Source organism: Neoarius graeffei, chromosome 19, assembly GCF_027579695.1.
Source record: "Neoarius graeffei isolate fNeoGra1 chromosome 19, fNeoGra1.pri, whole genome shotgun sequence".
In the NCBI taxonomy this organism is placed as follows: domain Eukaryota; kingdom Metazoa; phylum Chordata; class Actinopteri; order Siluriformes; family Ariidae; genus Neoarius; species Neoarius graeffei.
In genome coordinates this window covers 18,159,398-18,185,123 of record NC_083587.1, presented here as the reverse complement: position 1 = coordinate 18,185,123, position 25,726 = coordinate 18,159,398, and the positions used below count along the sequence as shown (strand labels likewise).

The following is a 25,726-nucleotide window of genomic DNA, read 5'->3' as shown; positions in this document are numbered from 1 at the left end:
ATCCTGGACCAATTTTGTGGGGTTTTTTTTATATGAAAGTATGTCCCTTTACACACTCATCCAGAAGGGTAATTTTGCACAAGGCCATCTGTCTACAGCAGAAAAAAATAAAATAACAAAACGCGTCTGGAAAAATCCCAAGGGAGTCTGGAGCCAGAATCGTGACGTTATCTGCGGAAGCGCCAGCAGGCTGCGCGAGCTTTGCACGGTTTCAGTGCACAGCCTGTGTAGACCAAGCGCTCCCATTTCTCTCTCATTGTCCGGTCTTTTGGAAAACGATGAGTACTAATCCCATCAAGATTGGTGTTGCTACACCCTCCTACGATACATCTGTTAACCATTTTAATAATTACGTGATAATGTTGAAGAAATTAGCAGGAAACCACCAGGTCGTTTCCTCATAAACAAACCAGCACTGACGTAGGATTCAGAGGGAGGCGTCCCGCAGATGACGTCACGAAAATCAGTGTTTCCCAGGAAATTCAAATGCCAAGTTTTTTCAGAGGCGGACCAATTTGCCTCAAATGGCTTGATTTCAACTGAATTTTTCTGGTATTGCGCAAGGTAAAAAAATTTGCGCAAAATGTGACAGATATTTGACCAAAGTTTAATATAAAATAGGAGAATTACACTGATCTTGCTCCTGAATTTACCCAAAATGTGCCCTTTAAGGTCAGGCTTAAGTATTGGTTTAAGCCTAGCATTAATTATCCACAGTAATCACTGTTTGTGAAAAGTCCTCACAAAGAGAGAAACCCCAGCATGTGTGTTCGAGAGGAGTGAGATATGTTTACACGCGATGAAATGTGATGTGAAGAAAAACAGCATGAATTTTAACCTGACTGTTTATAGTCAAGTCACACAGGTTGATATGAACGGTGAATAAATCTTCTAACTGGCCAATGATTAATTGAATCCTTGAGAGTAAGAGCACTGATCTGGGGTCAGCTTGTGTCGTTTCCATCCTGATTAAAACACTAGGTATCAGTGAGACAAGTGTGCACTTGGACAGCTTTAAAACACTTGATAGAGACCAGGTGATGAGTGTTAGGGGAGAATGTTGAACAGAAGTGATTTAATATTAATATTTTCTCCTTTTTTGATGCAGGACTTCCTCAGATCGGCAAAAGAGAATCAAACGCTCATGTCTCAATTGCATGAAGATAAGATTGTGTTTTTCCTTCATCTTCTGGGAATCGACACCAATGGACACGCCCACCGGCCCATGTCAAAGTAAGCTGTAAACCTCAAGTGAAGAGTGTGCTGCGGGTTACACTGATCAGCATGCTCCTGACACTGAGCTGCGAACTACTTTCCGTGTCACTTTGACACCTTCGTCTCTGTGGTCTAGAAAGCATTTACTGTTACATGACAGCAAATGTAAGAACGAACCACAGACGTGTACTGTAGGTGCCAGGGTTATTTTTCTCCACTGAATTCTTAAGAACACTTTATAGACTTTGAATATAGATTAGATTATCATACCAAATACAGTTCAGCGGCCTGGATAATGGAAAGTCAGAATAAACACTAACATTAAAGTCAGCCTAAATTTTTAAAGGAATAGAAAATACATGCATGGGTTGGAAGCTTGTAATATTGAGAGCCCGTAAGAAAAGTTTCAGGCATGTTTGACCATTTATAAGAAAGTTGTGAGCATTTTTGTATCGCTGCTCTAATGCCACCAGGAGGCTGCCATGTTGCCTGTTGGAAGGGCGATGCATGACATCATTTGGGCGCAAAGCTGAGTGTATACTTCAGTACTGAAGCGGCAAAGCGAAAGGTCTACTAAGGCAGTGTTTCCCAACCACTGTGCCACGGCACATTAGTGTGCCGTGAGAGATCATCAGGTGTACCATGGGACATTATCCTGTTTCACTTAATTGTTCCAAAAATTATTTATTTACTGCAAATAATTTGTCTTCGTTCATCTATGCCAGCGACGTATAGTAACTGGCAGAACAATTAAATACTCTTCCAATAGATGGCAGCAAGTAGCTAATTAACCTGTGTATCTACCTGTTGCCATTCAAACAATAGAATTAGTAATGCTTCGGGTGTGACAGCGGTGATAGCGATAGCAGGGATGAGAGTTTTCCGATTTTCGGCGGATTTCCGCTTTTTCTGAGTAAAAATCGACCTTTTTATATTATGCCAAATCCGTTGAGATTTTTTTTTTCATTTATTGAGGCGGGTTGGGGTATGTTCCTTCGTGATACTCAAGCGTAATTCATTCCTACGACGATGTTACATGTTTACGTTTTCGCCATCTTTAGTCTCGCTAAGTCTCATGGTAGAATACATGTTATCTACAATGTAATTGGCCAAAACATCGATGGCGAGAGCATGATAGCCAATCATAACAGTTCTTACAAAAGAGAGGACTGACAAGCTTTTGTCTTTGGCCAAAAAGCTGAAGAAGTCGAAATGATCAAATGAAAATGAGAAGTGACTGTGAACTATAAATAATAATAATAATAATAATAATACATTTTATTTATAATCGCCTTTCAAGGTACCTAAGGACACTGAACAGTAAAAAACAAACAATAAAAAGCAAAACAATAGAATAACAACAATAATAAAATAATAAGAAATCAATAATAATAACTTTATTAAAAATCAAAGAGAAAAGGCCAAGCTAAAGAGATGTGTTTTTAGCTGTTTTTTGAAAGAGGACAGTGTTGAGCATTGGTGCAACGCTAGTGGCAGGGCATTCCACAGCTTAGGGCCATTTACACTGAAAGCCCTGTCACCCATAGAGCAGAGCCGAGAGTAAGGGACTGCTAATAGGTGGACATCTGTGGAGCGAAGATTTAGAGGTAACTGATATGGAGTTAGATTTGATAAATAGGGAGGGGCCAGGTTATGTAGGGATTTGTAGACAAGTAAGATAATTTTGTACTGGATGCGGTATTTAACTGGGAGCCAGTGCAGGTTGTATAGAATAGGAGTGATATGATCCCAGGGCCTGGTGTGAGTGAGTACCCTAGCAGCTGAGTTTTGGACATATTGCAGCCTATTTAGTCGCTTGGCTGGGATGCCATCGAGCAGGGCATTGCAGTAGTCGAGTCTTGTATATAAAATAATTGTATGTAAAATAATTGTATAAAGTGTACATAGACATTATCCCATAAACTTAGCATTCGTTTGATTTAATACATTGAACATGTATATGATGGTCAGTAAATCTGAATTAATGCTGACCGTTTTGAAAACTTAAATATTTCAAAAGACTTTTTGAAGAAATCATATGCAACTAATGAGCACATGGGGAGAAAAGGTCAGTCACCCTAAGAAATTTTATTTAATATATGAACATTTTTTTTTTTAAAGATTTTTTTGGGCTTTTTTCACCTTTATTGGATAGGACAGTGTAGAGACAAGAAATGAGCAGGGGAGGGATTGGGAAATTACCTCGAGTCGGAATCGAACCTGGGTCCCCGAGTTTATGGTGTGGCGCCTTATCCACCTGAGCCACGACGCCCCCATATATGAACATTTTGATAATTAATAGAACTTAAAGTGCACCTGACAGCAAAATTATGTTCTAAAATAGGTTTCCGTAATAAAACTACAAACACCGGCGGCACAGCGGTGTAGTGGTTAGTGCTGTCGCCTCACAGCAAGAAGGTCCTGGGTTCGAGCCCCGTGGCCGGCGAGGGCCTTTCTGTGTGGAGTTTGCATGTTCTCCCCGTGTCCGCGTGGGTTTCCTCCGGGTGCTCCGGTTTCCCCCACAGTCCAAAGACATGCAGGTTAGGTTAACTGGTGACTCTAAATTGACCGTAGGTGTGAATGTGAGTGTGAATGGTTGTCTGTGTCTATGTGTCAGCCCTGTGATGACCTGGCGACTTGTCCAGGGTGTACCCCGCCTTTCGCCCGTAGTCAGCTGGGATAGGCTCCAGCTTGCCTGTGACCCTGTAGAACAGGATAAAGCGGCTACAGATAATGAGATGAGATGAACTACAAACACCACTGATCACTTTCATGATAGAACGAACCACCAACAGAACGAAACTCTTTGTGCGCAGCTGCATCAATCTGGCCAAAGCACCAAGTCAGTGGCTGCCATATTTGCTGTGACGTCACATGCAGAACGACTGCTCGGCCTTCTATGCAGCTATGGCCGACGAAACAGAGTGATTTTCTGACCAGTCTTCAGAAACTGAGGCCCTTTTTGAGGTTGACATTGGACATGTCGGATTACATGAAGACAAAGCAGTGGGTGGCATTTTGCCTTATCGTTTTGAGCCATATCTGGACGATTTGCCTTCAGAAGGCGAGATTTCCGACTCGGACACAGAATACATGTGAATAATACCTCAGACTTCATTCAGTCTGTAATTTGTGACAATATACCGTAACAGGATTACTACATATAATAAATATTTTGGAGTATCTTTCATTATATTTTCGTGACCAAAGGCTCTGTATACAGTTCAGTAAAGTTGGAAAGCTGTTGGCAGATTCGAACTTCCGGGATCAATAACTATTAAGTGAAACGTTGTTAAAACACAAAACACGCATATTTTCAACCGTAGTAAGATAGACAACGAGCTACAACCTAACTTTCATCAAAACGAGCCATCCTCAGAGCCACACCAACAACATTAGTGTTTACGTGCAGCCGGCTGTGAGAGCAGCACGCAGGGACCGTCTACAAAGTGCAACACCGAAAAGAGACATTACAAAAAATATTCAATAACTTCACTATGATACAGTGTAGTGTCACCAAACTCACTACACACTTCATTGGTTTCCTACAGATTACACTACAACACTTGGTTTGAAAGAAAGGCATTTGTCATAATTTCTGGGAATTTTTATTAGGAATATTAATCAATAACTTGGGGCTGCTCGATTATAGAAAAAATAATCACTATTATTTCAGTCAATATGGAAATCACGATTATTCAACCGATTTTTTGAAACAATGCATTTATTCAGCGTTTCTCTTTAAAACAAAAAAAATCTCTTTGTTATTAATCATTTACGTTCATCTTTCTTTCAAACTGAAAATAAATATAGTCTAGAAAAACTTAAGTTTGCGATGTATAAAACAAAATAAAAATATTCTTTTGACATAAGACAGAGAAAAACAAATGTACATAGGCTGCATGTCTTTGGCTAAATAATATGCGATGGATGCTGTGAGTGCGTTGTGCCTCTCCGAACTCGTGGGATTGTAGAGAGTGGCTGAAATGGATGGCTGCATTGTCTTGCTGGTTGTGGCGGCATCGGCTTTATCTTTTTGTTTGTTTTTTATTGTTTCGTCGTGAATAACTTTATGGCTCAGTTTCAGGTGGTTGAAGAGGTTTGTAGTGTTGCCATGAGGCGCAGATACTACCTTATTGCAAATCTTACACACGATGCGCTTCTGTTCCACGTCGGATTCTTCGAATCCAAAGTGATCCCGTATTACAGACGTTTTTCGTCCCTTTTTGTCGACCAACCGATTCTGCCCTCCTTCTGTCATCTTGCGAGCCTACCTCGCGCCAAACAGTTCACAATCTCTCCTCCTTTCAGCTGCGTGAGTGGAGAGCCATAGAAACACACACACTGCTTCCGCCGTGTGAGTGTTGTTGGCAAGTCTGCGCATGGGCCCGCAGGAAGGAAATGTATTGCGTGTGCGTGTCCCCGACAAATGGCAAAATAATCGTTTCAACTCGATTATATGAATTTTGAGATCGTTTGACACAAAAATCGAAATCGTGATCAAAATTCGATTAATTGCACAGCTCTACAATAACTTCACGATGATACAAGTGTTGTAGTGTAATCTGTAGGAAACCAATGAAGTGTGTAGTGAGTTTGGTGACACTACACTGTATCATAGTGAAGTTATTGAATATTTTTTGTAATGTCTCTTTTCGGTGTTGCACTTTGTAGACGGTCCCTGCGTGCTGCTCTCATAGCTGGCTGCACGTAAACACTAATGTTGTTGGTGTGGTTCCGAGGATGGCTCGATTTGATGAAAGTTAGGTTGTAGCTCGTTGTCTATCTTACTACGGTTGAAAATATGCGTGTTTTGTGTTTTAACAACGTTTCACTTAAGAGTTATTGATCCCGGAAGTTCGAATCTGCCAACAGCTTTCCAACTTTACTGAACTCTGGATACTATAATATTATGTACATGTGAATAATACCTCAGACTTGATTCAATCTGTAATTTGTGATGATATAACAGGATTACTGAAGATAATAATTTGGGGGAATCTTTCATTATATTTTCGTGACCAAAGGCTCTGTATACTACATGTAAATAAAACCTCATACTTCATTCAGTCTGGTCATGTTCATGAAATTCCTGCTTTACACGAATATAGTCGGTGATTGGAAATTTTAGATGATAGACTGATTTTATACACAAAGCTATCCTGACATCATTTCCTCCCAAGATACGGTCTGTTTTCAAATGAAAATATCATTTTGTTGCACGGGCGATTGCTCTAAGACAACGAGGGAGGCTCAGCCTCCTCTAAAAATGACAAACATCGTGTAGGATGAATTGCGCTAGGCTTATGTTATAGCCGACCTTATAACATTGCTATTTCAGATCCAGAATCATAGAAATATATGTGCTCAACCCAACTACAGTGCGAAATCATTCCGTTATAACTTTCCCCAGTTCGCCTAATGTGTGCGTGAGTTTTTCCCCCTCGTGACAGCGCGATGCAGCCCAGCCTCAGTGGACTTCAATGGCATTTGGGAGCGATGCGCTTTTCAATATCAAAATGCAAGACGATTATTGGACAAATACTGCGAAAACGCCCGCCCACGGAGTCCCACGGACTCCCAACCTCAGTGGACTTCAATGGCATTTGGGAGCTCTGCGCTTTTCAATCTCAAAATGCAAGACGGTTATTGGACAAATACTGCGAAAATGCCCGCCCACGGACTCCGAGCCTCACAGTGGGAGGGACATGGCAGTTTCCGCGAGGAGACTGGTGATTGGTGAAAGTGGCCAGATATTTTCTTTGATTGACAGCTCATTTCAAATATAGACAGGCAGTGGTGAATCTCAGTTCAGTCCCATGCGGATTCGCAAGTGCTGTGGTGTATTGTATCAGCTTACATTTCGTATTGTGTATTGTATTGCTGTGGTGTAAGAGATCAGCTTACATTTCGATTTCATTCATTACATACGGTTTCTACCAGCTTTTTTAGTTTGTATATATTTTCATTGTAAATAAAGTGTAAATATAGTGTTGTCAAGTTTGCTATCTTAGTTCCAGAAATGTCGTTTATGTGAGTGACTGAACTTGAGGGGGCTAGTCAGCTAGCAAGAAAGCTGCGCATGGATGCCAAGCATTGTTGATTTAATTTTGGCGAAGCCATTTGCCAGTCTTCCTTTCGAGGGAAAAATTAAAGAGCAGGGTAGACCAACGCCTCAAATTGACTTGGTGAAAAAGGTAGGGAATAATACTCGTTCCTTTCAGCTCTCCTGGTACGAGAAAGTGAATTGGCTAACAGCAAGTGACCCACATCAACAACAGTAAATAGGCTACTTTAGTAATATGTCATGGATGGACCAAAAATATAGAATCTATTTAAAATGTTTATGCTGAGTATATTATATTGGAATATATATTTTTCTGGATATTAATTAAACACAGCTACAATTTGGAAAACGTTTTTAAACAAAAACACAGCCGAGAACATTTCACACTACAGACCTGGATTAAAAGTGAAGGGTTATCAAAATTGTCAATAAAACATTTCTCAGTCAAAATAAGTAAAATATAGGGAGAGTGTCACTGAATGAAATGTGTGGCACCCAGCTCTATGTTTGGCTCCCCAAGGTCAGTGCTTGTGCCTATTCCAGAACACTCTGCTGTTACTGCTGAGGTTCCTGACAAAGAGCTGCTTTCAATAATGATCAATTTTTAACAACATGCCACAATTTTAAAATATAAAATGTTAAAATATACCCCTCCCCCCCAACACCACCATCATGTATATTGGACAGTAGGCTAATGGGCTAAAAGAACCTGTTATTTCACAGTTTGTGACCCTGCCAACAATCAGCCAGATCAGAGGCAAGAGTATGGGCAAAATTGATGTGTTTTTTCTTTTAAAATCTGGAAATATCGTAACCGACCAGCCTCCCCTGTTTGAAAGACTACCAGCCGCCACTGCTTTGTTGTTATAAATATTGATACTTTCACAAACAGTTCCGGTGTCCGGCGCACTTGTTTTGCCCACTCTTCACGTCTGATGGGATCCTTGGGAAAGGTATACAGACTATACCCGGCTTCCCTGGGGTTGGAGCAAAATCCAGCCACACAACGAGCAGGCATATTCACCAAAATAAACAACTCAGACCCAAAAATATTCACTTGCAAAGCACTGGTGAACAACGAGAAGTTGAGAAAATGTCTGTCAGCGGTTCTGCATGTGACGTCACATCCCCCTTCTTCCTCGGCCGTGGGTTGGCTCACCGTGATATTGATTTATCTGCGTGGCGGGCCATTCAAAACGATGTTTCTTACTATTCTGTCGCGCGATGTGTGAAGTAAATCTGTCATTTTATTCAACTCAATATGGTGGAAATTAACAAATTAACATGTTTTTTGGTGTCAGGTGCACTTTAAGTTTAATGTGAATTTAGTTTGTCATTTTTGTTGATCATAAATTATAACCATACCCTTGAATGTAGAATGTGATTTTATTTTGAATTCAAACAATACTCCTATTGATTTGATACACATTTTCATGTAAATATATTAAAAAAGACAACAGATGTTTATCTACTACAGCTCAGATTGCAGGAAAAGTGGTTTGTAAGGCCTTATTTTTCAAAAATTTCCTGGGGGGGTATATATATAATTTCTCTCGTCTCGTCGTCTTCCGCTTATCCGGGACCGGGTCGCGGAGGCAGCAGTCTAAGCATGGAAGCCCAAACTTCCCTTTCCCCAGACACCTCGGCCAGCTCCTCGGGAAGAACACCGAGGCGTTCCCAGGCCAGCCGAGAGACATAGTCCCTCCAGCGTGTCCTGGGTCTTCCCCGGGGCCTCTTCCCGGGGGGACATGCCTGGAACACCTCCCCAGGGAGGCGTCCAGGAGGCATCCGAAAAAGATGCCCGAGCCACCTCAGCTGATTCCTCTCGATGTGGAGGAGCAGCGGCTCTACTCTGAGCTCCTCCCGAGTGACTGTGCTTCTCACCCTATCTCTAAGGGAGCGCCCAGCCACCCTGCGAAGGAAACTCACTTCGGCCGCTTGTATCCGCGATCTTGTTCTTTCGGTCATTACCCAAAGCTCATGACCATAGGTGAGAGTCGGAACGTAGATCGACCGGTAAATTGAGAGCTTCGCCTTTTGGCTCAGCTCCTTCTTCACCACGACGGACCGGTAAAGCGACCGCATCACTGCGGAGGCTGCACCGATCCGCCTGTCAATCTCACGCTCCATCCTTCCCTCACTCGTGAACAAGATCCCGAGATACTTAAACTCCTCCACTTGAGGCAGGACTTCTCCACCAACCTGGAGAGGGCAAGCCACCCTTTTCCGGTCGAGAACCATGGCCTCTGACTTGGAGGTGCTGATTCTCATCCCAGCCGCTTCACACTCGACTGCAAACCGCCCCAGTGCATGCTGAAGGTCCTGGTTTGAAGAAGCCAACAGGACAACATCATCCGCAAAAAGCAGAGATGAAATCCTGTGGTTCCCAAACAGGACTCCTTCCGGCCCCTGGCTGCACCTAGAAATTCTGTCCATAAAAATTATGAACAGAACCGGTGACAAAGGGCAGCCCTGCCGGAGTCCAACATGCACTGGGAACAGGTCTGACTTACTGCCGGCAATGCGAATCAGACTCCTGCTCCGTTCGTACAGGGACCAGACAGCCCTTAGCAAAGAGCCCCGAACCCCATACTTCCGAAGCACCCCCCACAGAATACCACAGGGGACACGGTCGAATGCCTTCTCCAGATCCAGAAAGCACATGTGGACTGGTTGGGCAAACTCCCATGAACCCTCGAGCACCCTATGAAGGGTATAGAGCTGGTCCAGTGTTCCGCGACCAGGACGAAAACCGCATTGTTCCTCCTGGATCCGAGGTTCGACTATTGGTCGGATTCTCCTCTCCAGTACCCTGGAGTAAACCTTCCCTGGGAGGCTGAGAAGTGTGATTCCCCTATAATTGGAGCACACTCTCCGGTCCCCTTTCTTAAAAAGAGGGACCACCACCCCAGTCTGCCACTCCAGAGGCACTGTCCCCGACCGCCACGCGATGTTGCAGAGGCGTGTCAACCAAGACAGCCCCACAACATCCAGAGACTTGAGATACTCAGGGCGGATCTCATCCACCCCCGGTGCCTTGCCACCGAGGAGCTTGCAAACCACCTCAGTGACTTCGGCTTGGGTAATGGACGAGTCCACCTCTGAGTCATCAGCCTCAGTCTCCTCAGTGGAAAACATGACGGTGGGATTGAGGAGATCCTCAAAGTATTCCTTCCACCGCCCGACAATGTCCCCAGTCGAGGTCAACAGCTCCCCACCCGCACTGTAAACAGTGTTGGCAGAGTACCTCTTCCCCCTCCTGAGGCGCCGGACGGTTTGCCAGAATTTCTTCGAGGCCGACCGATAGTCCTTCTCCATGGCCTCCCCGAACTCCTCCCAGTTCTGAGTTTTTGCCTCCGCAACTGCCTGAGCTGCAGCACGCCTGGCCTGCCGATACCCGTCAGCTGCCTCAGGAGTCCCGGAGGTCAACATGGCCCGATAGGACTCCTTCAGCTTGACGGCATCCCTTACTTCCGGTGTCCACCACCAGGTTCGGGGATTGCCGCCACGACAGGCACCGGAGACCTTGCGGCCACAGCTCCGAACAGCTGTGTCCACAATGGAGGTAGAGAACATGGTCCACTCAGACTCAATGTCCCCCGCCTCCCTCGGAAGCTGGGAAAAGCTCTCCAGGAGGTGGGAGCTAAAGACCTCCCCAACAGAGTGCTCGGCCAGACGTTCCCAGCAGACCCTCACCATATGTTTGGGCCTGCCAGGTCTGTCCAGCTTCCTCCTCCGCCAGCGGATCCAACTCACCACCAGGTGGTGATCAGTTGACAGCTCAGCCCCTCTCTTCACCCGAGTGTCCAAGACATAGGGCCGGAGATCAGATGAAACGACTACAAAGTCGATCATCGACCTCCGACCTAAGGTGTCCTGGTGCCACGTGCACTTATGGACACCCCTATGCTCGAACATGGTGTTCGTTATGGACAAACCGTGACTAGCACAGAAGTCCAATAACAAAACACCACTCGGGTTCAGATCGGGGAGGCCGTTCCTCCCAACAACGCCCCTCCAGGTGTCACTGTCGTCGCCCACGTGAGCATTGAAGTCCCCCAGTAGTACAATGGAGTCCCCAGTCTGAGCACCCCTCAGTACCTCTCCCAGGGACTCCAAGAAGGCCGGATACTCTATACTGCTATTTGGCCCGTAGGCACAAACAACAGCAAGAGCCCTCTCCCCAATCCGAAGGCACAGAGAGGCGACCCTCTCGTTCACTGGGGTAAACTCCAACACATGGCGGCTGAGCTGGGGAGCTATAAGCAAGCCCACACCAGCCCGCCGCCGCTCACCACGGGCAACTCCAGAGAAGTGGAAAGTCCAGCCCCTCTCGAGGAGCTGGGTTCCAGAGCCTAAGCTGTGCGTGGAGGTGAGCCCGACTATCTCTAGCCGGTACCTCTCAACCTCCCGCACAAGCTCAGGCTCTTTCCCCCCCAGTGAAGTGACATTCCATGTCCCAACAGCCAGCCGCTGTGTCCGGGGATCAGGTCGTCGAGGCCCCTGCCTTCGACTGCCACCCAATCCACACTGCACCAATCCCCTACTGCTACCTCTGTGGGTGGTGAACCCACAGGAGGTCGGGCCCACGTCACCTCTTCGGGCTGAGCCCGGCCGGGCCCCATGGGCAAAGGCCTGGCCACCAAGCGCTCGCATACGAGCCCCAACCCCGGGCCTGGCTCCAGGGTGGGGCCCCGGCTGCGTCATACCGGGCGACGTCACGGTCCTTGATTTTTTTCTCCATAGGGGGTTTTTGGTGAACTGCTCTTGGTCTGGCCTGTCACCTAGGACCTGTCTGCCTTGGGAAACCCTGACAGGGGCATAATGCCCCCGACAACATAGCTCCTAGGATCATTCAAGCACACAAACCCCTCCACCACAATAAGGTGGCAGTTCTAGGAGGGGTATATAATTTTATTTATATATATATATATATATATATATATATATATATATATATATATATATATATAATATAAATTTTTTTTTGTGATATTTTTGTTTGGTGGTGTGCCATGGGATTTTTCAAATGTAAAATATGTGCCGTGGCTCAAGAAAGGTTGGGAAACACTGTACTAAGGTGACAATGTTGATTTTTTTTTTTCACTATACATCTGAAAGTGTATTAATGAGCTGCAACCCTGACTTACGGACAAACCTGAACTCTTTACCTGTAAAACGAAGCTGAAACTGTGTGTTACACTACTCATTAGCATGCTTAGCATGCTCTCGACTCATTCATGAAAAACTTCATCAAGACGTCCTCAGGCTAGCCTACCGTAATTACCGTAGTAGGCAGTCCAACCCCCGCGGCAACGCAGAAAGAGGGTAAACAAACTGCTTTACTATACAGGATTCATGTGAACATGACAAGAGGATGCACTTGTACAGAAAAAGGAAATATTGCCAGAAACACCCGAGCTGCTGGTGTGGTATGGATTTATTTGGTAAAATTTATACATGTAAAAGATACAGTATAAATAGCACCGAGGACAACGCAAAGTATAAAATGCACTTATTTCCAATGGACAGCAGGAAACAATGAAATATAAGAGACAATAATAAACTGACAAAATTGTATAAACAAAAAATATATGCTAACTGTAATTATCACAGAGTACAACTAGATGACAGAAATGGCACCAAAATGATTAAAAATTAATTATATACACATCATAAAACTGGGTTTGGAATTTACTCCATAAAAACTGTTTCACCTGTTTCTTAAAATGATCACGTGTTTGACGAGACTGCAGTGATCGAGGTCGGCTATTCCACAAACAAATTCCTGTAAACCTAAAAGAACTCCGAATGGTTTCCTTAAAGTGTGATGTCGCTTACAATACACGGCCGTATTCGACAAAACGGATCACAGTGCCAGCGACATTTCTTCACTGATTTCCTCGGGTATTTCGGACAATGACACGAATAACGATGATGATCGTGAAAAACAAGCATTATCATATCATATCAATTAGTTACACACAAGTGGACAATATTTATAGAGTTGTTTTAATTACTCATTACCGAGGCTTTTTTGACAACACTGAATCAAAGCAAGACACCCAACAAACATCAAGCCGCTTAGCTGCATCAGCAATTATTACGTTTATGCCCAAAGGAAGTCAAAATAACATATCATGCTTAATAAAAACCTAGGAAAGGCATAAAAAGTGTTTTCTTACCCTTTGAAGTTCTCTTTTGCGGACGACTGACCGTGTTGTCTCGTTTGTCTTGTGCGCTTTTTGGCTGAAGATTGTGGGAACCGCATCTGGATTCAGCGCTGGCTTGTACAGTATTCCTAATACCCGGTGCATCCAAGTTGTTTGAGTGAAACAGTTTTCTTCAAAATATTCCGAGCACACGAGCTGCGTAAAGCAGTGTTTGTTTACTCTCTTTCTGCGTTGCCGCGGGGGTTGGACTGTCTACTACGGTAATTACGGTAGGCTAGCCTGGTGACATCTTGATGAGGAAGTTTTTCATGAATGAATCGAGAGCATGTTAAGCGTGCTAACGAGTGCTTATGCTGCCAGGAACGTGGGGAAACTCGCGCACCTGCCTCTTGGATAGATTTGGGTAAGTCAGATTGTATGCAGATCTGTTTGTAGGTTGTCTAGCAAGGTTACAGTCCGCAGAATGAGGCCGTCATGGCAACACTACTTGTACCAGGGATATAAATATGAAAAGTTACCTCCCTCCATTCAGTCACACTCTTCCCTCGCTGTTTATCAGCGACATCAGGATTATCTTTCCTCCTCCACTTTTTTGTTAGAGAAATGGAATCTCAATTTTTTTAATATAAACTTTTAATGAAATAATCTCCAGCCAGGGGCAGCTTCAAGTCTTACTCGCTATGCGGAGCTTCTGTGTCTTGCGCCCAAATGACATCAGAGCATTGCCAGAAACGATCGGGGGGATTTTTCTGAATGGTTAAAGTATTTTCAGTGGTGGCCTCCATGAAATCTTCCATTCTGCATAGAAACTTGACTTTTGGAGATGGATAGCTTAGTTGTATGAGTTCCTTATTTTCAGTTATTTCACATGAATCGTTAGTTTATATCATAATCTGTCTTCATAACTGTATTTTAAAAATGGGTTTTCTTTTCTTTTAAAATTATATTTCCTTTTTGTAAATCTGTTCAGGGAGTTGATTTAAATGCATGGACATGTCACAGTGCAAAGGTTTATGCCATATAAATTTGACGTACAGTACTGTGCAAAAGTCTTAGGCCCCCTATTTTTTTTTCATATATGCTTTTGTTATAGAGTTCTGTTTTATGACTTCTACATTATTGAGTCTGTGCAGAAACATTTCAGAGTTCCAAATGTTTGTTTTCCAGCACAAAATTAAACGTTGCAGAAAAAAAGTTTGTATCTGAGACTGCAAATTTTTTTTTTTTTTTAAAGCAAAGGATTGACTCACACCAAATATTGATTTTTGTTATATTGATTACCTCGCCTGGGACGGAGTCCACCAGGGGGCGAGGTATTGTTTTTGGTTGGGTTTCTTTTTTTTTTTTTTCTAAACGATATTCCGGGAAAACAGCTGGACCAATCTTCATGAAACTTTCAGGATAGATGGGCATTGGTCTCAAATAGAACCTCCAACATTTTGAGGGTCATCCAGTCAAGGTCACCAAAAAGGTCAAAATCATATTTGTTGTGGCTACTGCCTCATATAGAGGCGCTAGACACTACGTCATCGTGCTGTAACAGTCATGCAGTGCGCATGCGCATACACGTGTTCCTATTAAAATGGCCAGTGAGCGTATACAATTCAGTTCACCATCCGAAATACAGTGGTGCTTGAAAGTTTATGAACCCTTTAGAATTTTCTATATTTCTGCATAAATATGATCTAAAACATCATCAGATTTTCACACAAGTCCTAAAAGTAGATAAAGAGAACCCAGTTAAACAAATGAGACAAAAATATCATACTTGGTCATTTATTTATTGAGGAAAATGATCCAATATTACATATCTGTGAGGGGGCAAAAATATATGAACCTCTAGGATTAGCAGTTAATTTGAAGGCGAAATTAGAGTCAGGTGTTTTCAATCAATGGGATGACAATCAGGTGTGAGTGGGCACCCTGTTTTATTTAAAGAACAGGGATCTATCAGAGTCTGATCTTCACAACACATGTTTGTGGAAGTGTATCATGGCACGAACAAAGGAGATTTCTGAGGACCTCAGAAAAAGCGTTGTTGATGCTCATCAGGCTGGAAAAGGTTACAAAACCATCTCTAAAGAGTTTGGACTCCACCAATCCACAGTCAGACAGATTGTGTACAAATGGAGGAAATTCAAGACCATTGTTACCCTCCCCAGGAGTGGTCGACCAACAAAGATCACTCCAAGAGCAAGGCGTGTAATAGTCAGCGAGGTCACAAAGGACCCCACGGTAACTTCTAAGCAACTGAAGGCCTCTCTCACACTGGCTAATGTTAATGTTCATGAGTCCACCATCAGGAGAACACTGAACAACAATGGTGTGCATGGCAGGGTTGCAAGGAGAAAGCCACTGCTCTCCAAAAAGAACATTGCTGCTCATCTGCAGTTTGCTAAGGATTACATGGACAAGCCAGAAGGCTATTGGAAAAATGTTTTGTGGACGGATGAGACCAAAATAGAACTTTTTGGTTTAAATGAGAAGCGTTATGTTTGGAGAAAGGAAAACACTGCATTCCAGCATAAGAACCTTATCCCATCTGTGAAACATGGTGGTGGTAGTATCATGGTTTGGGCCTGTTTTGCTGCATCTGGGCCAGGATGGCTTGCCATCATTGATGGAACAATGAATTCTGAATTATACCAGCGAATTCTAAATGAAAATGTCAGGACATCTGTCCATGAACTGAATCTCAAGAGAAGGTGGGTCATGCAGCAAGACAACAACCCTAAGCACACAAGCTGTTCTACTAAAGAATGGTTAAAGAAGAATAAAGTTAATGTTTTGGAATGGCCAAGTCAAAGTCCTGATCTTAATCCAATTGAAATGTTGTGGAAGGACCTGAAGCGAGCAGTTCATGTGAGGAAACCCACCAACATCCCAGAGTTGAAACTGTTCTGTGTGGAGGAATGGGCTAAAATTCCTCCAAGCCGTTGTGCAGGACTGATCAACAGTTACCGGAAACATTTAGTTGCAGTTATTGCTGCACAAGGGGGTCACACCAGATACTGAAAGCAAAGGTTCACATACTTTTGCCACTCACAGATATGTAATATTGGCTCATTTTCCTCAATAAATAAATGACCAAGTATAATATTTTTGTCTCATTTGCTTAACTGGGTTCTCTTTATCTACTTTTAGGACTTGTGTGAAAATCTGATGATGTTTTAGGTCATATTTATGCAGAAATATAGACAATTCTAAAGGGTTCACAAACTTTCAAGCACCACTGTAAATGGACTAGACTAAAGAAATCACTTTCAGACATGTTTATGCTTATTACAGAGGGAAAGTGCATTCCACTGAGCTCTAGCGCCGGACCATTTCCGTGAAATAAGAGTTTGGGTCATGGCGACAGCGTGTGTATGTCAGCCTCAATTTGGAGGTTTCAGTTTCGAACACTGTAAGAGTAGAATAATATAAAGTACAGACACTTGGTATATTTTACTTCTGTGATTTTTTTTTTTTTTTTTTTAAATTGTTCATTTTTGGATTACTTTTCATTTTTGTGGCTACTGCCTCAAAGAGTAAATATATATGCTATATTTACTCTATGATAAATATGTGACAAGTCTGTCATGGTTACCAGAGGACCAGCCCCCCACTGTAACCCTAGCTATGTAATAGGTGAGAAGCCGAGGGTTACAGAAACGGAGATCGGCGCCACCTAATGCGCCATACGGTGCGGGAAGGACTTTAGACTTTGAGAGTGGTGTTGCATCATTAAATATAAGAGCCACTCAAGTTTGAGTATGCAAATTCAGGCAGTGTAGCATATTCATCAAGCATGGATGTTTTTAATGAGAGTAAAGCTGAAGGCACTTTGAATGTATCGAAGAGACACTTTAGGAACTTAATTCCAGGTTGACTGATAACGTGCATAATTTAGAGGTTTTTTGTTTTATTTTTGTCACGTACAAGGGAGTATCTGGATAACATTGGCCTGGTTGACCGTGGAGTGGCCGAGATCGTTTCTGTGTTGGAGGAGTTCTTTGGGAATGATGGGAGAACGGCGTACGTTTTCACATCTGATCATGGCATGACAAACTGGGGTAAGGTTTTTATCAGCTCCAAGTTCCTGCTCGCCATCTATTCATATTCTCTTCCTTGCTTTTTTTTTTTTAGACAAGAGTTTTAGTGAACATGAACTACAGTGATGTAAAATAAGAGATGTGACACAAAGTACAGCAACGTAGAGAAGACAACAAGCAATAGAGAAGGCTGAAATAGAAATTTATTGCAATTTTATTGTTGTGTAAATGAACAAGCCGTGCCAAAATTTAGGAACCAATGGGGATCTATTCAGCAAATATATTGTTCCAATATGTTGAGCAAAATTTGCAAAAAAATATGATACAGCAGCTGAGGAAATGTGTATGTAGTTTTACTCTCATTGGTTCCTGGCTGTTCAGACACTGTACTGCGATAGCAACAGGCATTAGGTGAGATTTCATTGCAGTTTTGAGCAAAATAGCATGTTTTATTAAAAAAAAAAGTGACAAAACACAATTGCGAATGATCTGTGATTCCACTGAGTAATGTTCTGTGATTTAAAACTGTTTTTTTTTTCCTCTCATGACTGTCAAAGCATGAAATACAAAAACACAAAATGTACCATGTTTTTGATTCACTCTTCGTCATGTCATGTGACTTAAATTTACATTTCAGTTTTGCAAAATATTGCTTTGTCGAGTCAGCTGAAAAACCGCCTCATCCAAGTGTATCAACTTATTATTTTTTTCAATATTTGAGTTTTATTTTGGGCGATACGGTGGTGTAGTGGTTAGCGCTGTCGCCTCACAGCAAGAAGGTCCAGGTTCGAGCCCCATGGCCGGCGAGGGCCTTTCTGTGTGGAGTTTGCATGTTCTCCCCGTGTCCGCGTGGGTTTCCTCCGGGTGCTCCGGTTTCCCCCACAGTCCAAAGACATGCAGGTTAGGTTAACTGGTGACTCTAAATTGACCGTAGGTGTGAATGTGAGTGTGAATGGTTGTCTGTGTCTATGTGTCAGCCCTGTGATGACCTGGCGACTTGTCCAGGGTGTACCCCGCCTTTCGCCCGTAGTCAGCTGGGATAGGCTCCAGCTTGCCTGCAACCCTGTAGGACAGGATAAAGCGGATAGAGATGATGAGATGAGATGAGTTTTATTTTTTTAACTTTACATGTTTCCATTGCTTGTTTATTAGTTTACAATTTCAGATTGCGCATTAAGCATATTAATGGAAACCCACCTAGTTTAAGTTCACATTTTTTTACTTTTCACCCTATTTGGAACCTACTTAAATAATCAATTGCTAAATAAGAGAATTTGTCATTCTCTAATGCTTGCACTTGCCAAATTGGCGACAAGTACTAAAAGTAAGTCAAGCTTTTTAAGAATAGTTTCTGGTCCACAGAAAAGTCCAGACTTTGGAGCTTGGCTTGGTCGTTGTTCAACTCTTGCAGTAATGAGACAAAATCATTCAAGTTGCCAGATCCTTGGAAAGATTCCTGCAGTGGAAGCATGCCTAAATTCTTTCTTAAAATTATCTGTGGTACTAAGGTGCTTCTCCATACTAGACTATTAAGTATGCCTCTAGCTTAGAATTACTTCAGCAGGTTATTTCTAACATGTAAATATTTGTTGGCTTATGAGCATATTCTGCTGTACTGAGGACAGAACCGTGGTTGCTTGTTCGATTCTTCTTTTAGGGTCTCATGGAGCCAGTCATCCATCAGAGACCCTCACTCCCTTGGTGGTCTGGGGGGCTGGAGTTCAGAAAGCTCAGAGAACCACCACTTTTTATAATTATGACGATGACTACTTCAGAGGTTTGTTTTCATCCATTTAACTCCTCTGACATTATGTAGTGGATATTAGACTGGAGAGGACTGACTGATACTGTGTGATTTGTGATGATCTCAGGCTGGGGTCTGGAGACCTACAGGAGGATTGATGTCAACCAGGTAGGATGTTGTATACCGTTTGTCTTAATTCTACTTTTTCCTGGAAATAAGGGGGGGGGGGGGGGCAGATCGAAAGGAGATGATTCTAATGATCTGTTTTAATGAATGCAGGCTGATATAGCTCCGCTCATGTCATCTCTCATCGGGGTTCCCATTCCACTCAACTCTGTGGTAAGATTGACCTCTAGACATAATGTTTTACGTCCCTGTGAACATGATGATGATTATTATTATTATTATTTAGTTATATAGTCCTGGGTATGACTTTAAACTGCAACTGGTGGTGAATCTCAGGTCCGGGAGGACTTGAGTATTGGGGAAAGTGGACTTACTCCTTAATCACCATTGCTCCCAGGTCTGCTCTGACCCAGAGTGGTAGCACCTGCCTGGGTTCCAGCTATGGGTTAAATAGTACATCATCAATAAGACGCTGACAGCAGGGTGCTTTTCGGTGCAATGTGGCAGATGAACCCAACAGGGTCAATGGCGCACCAACAGATGGCATCACTTGGCAAGTCAGTTGTCACTGCGGGGCGACTTCTATACCCATCAAGTCTGTGGCACTTTTGTGCACCACTTGGCATCAGGTCTGGAGGTCCAGAGAGACCACACAATGGGGGCATGGCATCATTTGTCTTACCTTACTGTGCAAGGCGCTTCGTTAGGAAAGGAGAATAAGTCTGGTGCGAGCCTCGCGGCTCATCTGCGTTTCTGCGCATCCTAATGAAGCAGTCATCACTGCTAGCGATGGACAACCACCACTGACGATATAGTTACTATTATAGTTATAAGCCTGATTGACTAGACCTGTTTTTGAATTGAGATAACATGCAAATGCTGATCAAACACAGACATACATAAAACTGTAGTAGCTGAAAAAGTCAAAAAGCTGATCAGACTGCTAAATTACCTGCTGATACACATTCTCACCGAAAAACATGTTTCTGTGTTTGGTTGTGATGTGTACTGTCTGGATTCTTTAATCTCCAGCGGTGATGGACCAGAGATGTTCCTAATAAAGTCGAAAACTCCTTGATGGAGATTAATCTTGATGCATTACTTGACTTTGGATTTATTGGTTAAGGTCATTTTTTAAGGATTGGAAATGTGTACTAATTTTTTACATTTATTTTTTTAAAAGACTTTTTGGTTCTTGTTTGTACCAAATCCTTTACTTGGTGCCTTTTGGGTTCTGATTTTCAGTCATTTTTTCATAAAATGCATTTGTTCTGTGATTTATATAGGGTCTGTGGATTTTTTTTTTAACTTTATTTTTGCACTGGATGTGAGATTTCTTTCCTTCTTCCACTTTTGATATGCAGCGTCTAATTATGTTGATTTGCAGGGGGTTCTGCCACTCGAGTACCTCAATAACAGCCAGCATTTCAAAGCTGAAAGCATGTATGCAAATGCAATTCAAATCCTGGAGCAATTTAAGGCGAGTTCAACTTTGCTTCTTTTGATTCATTTGAATTATTGCTCATCTTCAGTGTTGTAATTGTAATCATGTTTTATTATTATTATTATTATTATTATTATTATTATTATTAGGTGAAAATGACACAGAAAAAGGAGACCACTTTGTCATTTCTCTTCATACCATACCAGTGAGTCAAGTGTTGGTCTTCTTAAGAGTGAATTACACAACACATCACATTGTATGTTGGTCATTTTATTATTACTGTTTCCTGTCTAGACCTCTGATTGATTCTAAAATGACCGAGTTTGTGAGTCACGCAAGATCACTGATTGAGAAAGGACGCTTTGATGAAGCTGTAAGTGCCAAGCTGTAACGTTAATTTCAGACCTCCTCCTGGCACACGTCTAAACTTTCTGTTCTTGTCTCAGATTCATCAGTGTGAGGTTCTGATAGATCAGGCCATGGAGGGATTGTCCTACTACCACACCTACGACCGCTTTTTCCTGGGCTGTAGTGTTGTCTTAGGTTTCATCGGATGGACATCTTATGTGGTTTTGGTCATCCTGAAGACTCACGCCAGCCTGCGCAAACCACCCACAAACAGACACACAGTGAGATCAGACGCAGCAAAACTGTACAGTTTTACAAAATAAGATTTACAAATAAAATATTAAGCTTGAAACTCTGGTTTGAGTTAAAATTGGTTGCTTTAAATACAAATTATTTTTTTTTGAAAGAATTAATTTACAGTCTCTATAGAAAAAATAAATCTCTTTATTTTTCTGAGAAAGTTTGAGGGTTTTTTTTTTTAAACATGCTGTCGGACAGTTTTGCTAAATGTCACCCTTCCTGTTTGAGAAAATACGCTATTAATGGGGCTGTCAGCATTTCACTGCTCAAATACTATTCACTTTGTTCCTAGTATTTATTGATTTATATATTTGAAGGCAGAAAAAAATCCACATTGAAATGTTTAAGGCACTTTTAGACACCTGATGCACATCCACCAGATGAGCCTGAAGCTAATGGAAAAAAAATACAGATCATTTACAGCCTTTTTTTTTTTTTAAAGTGAATATGAACTAATTTGAGATTCAGTGCAATACGATAATAGAACATCGGAATTGCAAAGCAAAATTAAATGATTTTGCTTTGAAGACTGAATACATTTGAGCTCGTTTAGTCTAAAAACTTACTGCAGCCAGCTTTAATGTTAACATGCATCTTAACTTTGGGTTAGCTTTAGAAATCAATTCAGTATCCTCACATAGATGGAAGATATGGAAAGTAGTCAACCTTTAACCATAAATCTATTTTTACAGAAAAAGCAATGTTGTTTTTTTTTTTTTTTTTAAATCTAATACATGTTGGTACTTTCCTTTCAGGTGGTTTATTTAAATGATGTGGACTCTAGAAGAAGTGATGCAATTTACACTCCAAAAAAAACCCAGCCAAATTTTTCAGAATCATCTGCTGTGTTTCCTGTGTTGTTTTAGACAGCAGGGAGCCATCTGGGTCGGGTGTTTGTGTGTGGGGGCCTGCTGGTGTCTCTCTTCCTGTTTCTTCAGGCCAGTTCCTTCACCTACTACATCTACTGCCTGCTGCCTGTCCCTGTGTGGTATGGCGTCCTTAAAGAGTGAGCCACCCTCGATTATTCTTGCGTTAACAAGCTATTGTATATGGGTATGAGAAAAATTTTCAAAGGCTCAGAGATTGGCATCGGAGGTGCAAACATGAGGTCAATATCTAAGATAAAACCAATTGAACTTGAAAGTTCCTCATTTTTGTTTATCTGTATTTTTTATTCAGTCTTTGATTGGTCAAAACAGGCTTCTTCAAATTTAGTACCTTACTTTTGGTTGTATTCATTTGCTCCGACGATATCCATTTATGACACATTTTTCAGGCATAGTACAGCACACTGTGGGTGCAAAATGTATCTATAGGGAGGGAAAGTGAAACCCAGCGATCCTAGTGGTAGCGTTCCTAAGCCGAGAGCCATACTATTGAAAATCCCATAGACCCGATTTTTTAAAAAATCCCACGAAGTTATGATGTGGAACTTGTACACCCCCCAAAAATATGTTGTATATGTTGGGATTATTTACTAACTGTGAAAGTATCAGATGAAATTTCGCTGTCTTTTAAAAGATCGAAATTGCGCCTAACCTGTCAGAAACGGATTACAACAAACTGTCTAGTCAGAGTCGCTCATATTACGTCAGCAGTAGGCTTGATAAGTTTTGTTCTTCATACTAGCCCTTACGAGTGCTGACAGCTGTCCCTGTGAATAGCGGCAGTTGACTACATGCCCTGATCTGTAATGGTTATCCCCACGAGGGATGCATTTCTTATTGGTACAGATATACTCCGCCAACCACGCTATATAAATCGGCATGTTGATGTAGGCTACTCGCCGGCCGCTACCTGCTACAGATTTGGAAAGGCGCTAGACTTGCGGTGACGTCACATATGCGACATCGGGTCCGTGTAGTCTTTGATCAGCTTATTAAAAAACATTCAAAACAATTCAGATCGGTGGAAAAAATAAAGTATGATCACCAGGATCGATAGAGCTGCCCGACATGCACAACATATGGAAGCCATTGTCTTAACTTTGAAGTGTAACCTGAAATGTAATTTTTTGAAAAGATATTCCCATTCATTTTGCCATAGAGGTTGGAACGCATCCAGTAGGGGGCGATGAGATTACTTTCCCCTCCCTATTTGCTGCTCCACACTGCATATTAATTAAGGCCTACATTTCAAGCAGACAATATATTTGTCACGTGCAAGATGCAGTCCTTTGCAGAGCCTATTAGTACATTACATTGCATTACATTTAGCAGACGCTGTTATCCAGAGCGACATACAACAAACACAAAAGTCAGATCAGTTTGCATGTTTTTTCTGGGTGTTATCAAGTTTGTGCTTGAGTTTACACCTACAAAATGTGAATAAATGACACCCACAGTGTAGAGATGATGGATGTGCTTGTTTATTCAAGCAAGGACATTTTTTATTTCACTATGGGCGAGTTGAATTTGGAAGCCTTTATCGTTTTATTTGGATTTTTCCATTTTAAGGACCAAGTCTACAGCTTATCAGCTTTGTACTTTAACACTAAAGTCGTACATTTTGTTTTGTTAATGCTCTTGTTTTCAGATTCGGGATCCTTGTTGATCTGATGAGCTTGGTTCCTTCCCTGCCTCTGAGCAAATGCTTTGGATATTTTGTTCTAGTTACATTTGGGATAGAGCTCCTGGTAAGTGGGACACAACACAGAAAATTATACACTGATACCATGATACACACACATCCAGTGGTTTTCTCAAAGTATAACCAGAACTGTGTTTCAAAAAATAATTATACCCCCACTCTGAGGGGGGGGTTATACTGATTTACCTCTGTCAGTCTGTCCATCCGTCTGTCCAAAACACCCTTGTTCTCAGCAACCACAAATCATAGCCACTTGGTACTGAGCTTCAGCTTGGGGTTCTATACCGTGTATACATTTTCAGGTCTGTCCCACATCGACTTCCTGTTTACCGACTAAGTGTATTTATGAAATGTATAGCGTGGATTTACAAAATTTTCATAACACTTTTTGCAGCAACTACAAATCACAACTGTTTGATATTTGGTACTGAGCTTCAGCTTGGGGTTCTATACCGTGTATACCATTTTCAGGTCTGTCCCACATCGACTTCCTGTTTACCGACTAAGTGTATTTATGAAATGTATAGCGTGGATTTACAAAATTTTCATAACACTTTTCGCAGCAACTACAAATCACAACTGTTTGATATTTGGTACTGAGCTTCAGCTTGGGGTTCTATATCATGTATACCGTTTTCAGGTCTGTCCCACATCGACTTCCTGTTTACCGACTTAGTGTATTTACGAAACATAGGGTGGATTTTGACGATATTTCAAGAAGCAAAATGCTATTTCAAAATGACAGTTTACTAGGATGCTGTTTGAAATCCCTCGGGAGAACACTGCTCTTTACTTATTTGTTTCAGGATTAATTATTTGTTGAAGTCAACATTCATAATAAGTGTCCTATTCCTTCAATTGTTTGCATTCTGATATAAGCAAGAGCGGGGGGATACGTAAGCGAGCAGTGACTCACAGTCGATCTTGTTTTTTCTCCACTGATTTGTAGGTTGTGAGTTTTTTCTATCGGGCGATGTTGACCCTGGGACTGATAGCGCTGGCACTGTGGCCTGTTGTCTCAGGGCTTTATAGAAAAACCAAGGTGAGGTTAGAGTTGGTTTTCTAGCTGTGCTTTCACAATAGTAAGTGATGAATTAAAATGACATTTCCTGTGTAAGTTTGCAACATAATGCTGGGATTCCAGTGAAGAGACAAATTACATAATTTGAGGATTTGTCAACTTTATGCAGTTAGTTACGATGAGGTAAAGGTGAAAAATTGCTTCACCAAGTGATTATACCAAGCAGTTTTAGTATTTTAATGCAAAAATAACACAGTGATGTATATTAATTATACAGTCTGTGCTTTTGGACTGCTACCAAGGAAAAAAACACTGTGACTGTTTAGGAAAATAATCCATGACCAGGTAGTGTGAAGAAGTAGTTACTTGTACCACATGATTATTTTCCTACAATAGCACATCTTGAAGCTTGTTATTCCTCTTGTACTACATCAGTATGCCAATGATTATATTTTTATTTATTAAAGAATGACGCATCATGCATTTTTTAATAGGTATATTATATACAGTTAGGTCCATATATATTTGGACACTGACACAAATTTTATTTTTTTACCTGTTTACTGAAACATATTCAAGTTATAGTTATATAATGGACATGGACATAAAGTCCAGACTTTCAGCTTTCATTTGAGGGTATCCACATTAAAATTGGATGAAGGGTT

The 25,726-nt window shown here is 41.9% G+C and overlaps 1 protein-coding gene across 1 annotated transcript in view; it reads left to right on the top strand.

The window, feature by feature from the left end:
* The window catches only part of pign (phosphatidylinositol glycan anchor biosynthesis, class N), a 63,576-nt gene that overhangs the window by 13,334 nt on the left and 24,516 nt on the right, over positions 1–25,726 (top strand). The window contains exons 6-17 of the mRNA XM_060899762.1: positions 1,109–1,233; positions 17,380–17,510; positions 19,147–19,266; positions 19,361–19,401; positions 19,513–19,572; positions 20,747–20,839; positions 20,953–21,008; positions 21,098–21,176; positions 21,250–21,432; positions 22,318–22,457; positions 23,987–24,086; positions 24,990–25,082. Coding sequence (XP_060755745.1) covers positions 1,109–1,233; positions 17,380–17,510; positions 19,147–19,266; positions 19,361–19,401; positions 19,513–19,572; positions 20,747–20,839; positions 20,953–21,008; positions 21,098–21,176; positions 21,250–21,432; positions 22,318–22,457; positions 23,987–24,086; positions 24,990–25,082 — 1,221 coding nt within the window. The remainder of the gene's footprint in view (positions 1–1,108; positions 1,234–17,379; positions 17,511–19,146; positions 19,267–19,360; positions 19,402–19,512; positions 19,573–20,746; positions 20,840–20,952; positions 21,009–21,097; positions 21,177–21,249; positions 21,433–22,317; positions 22,458–23,986; positions 24,087–24,989; positions 25,083–25,726) is intronic.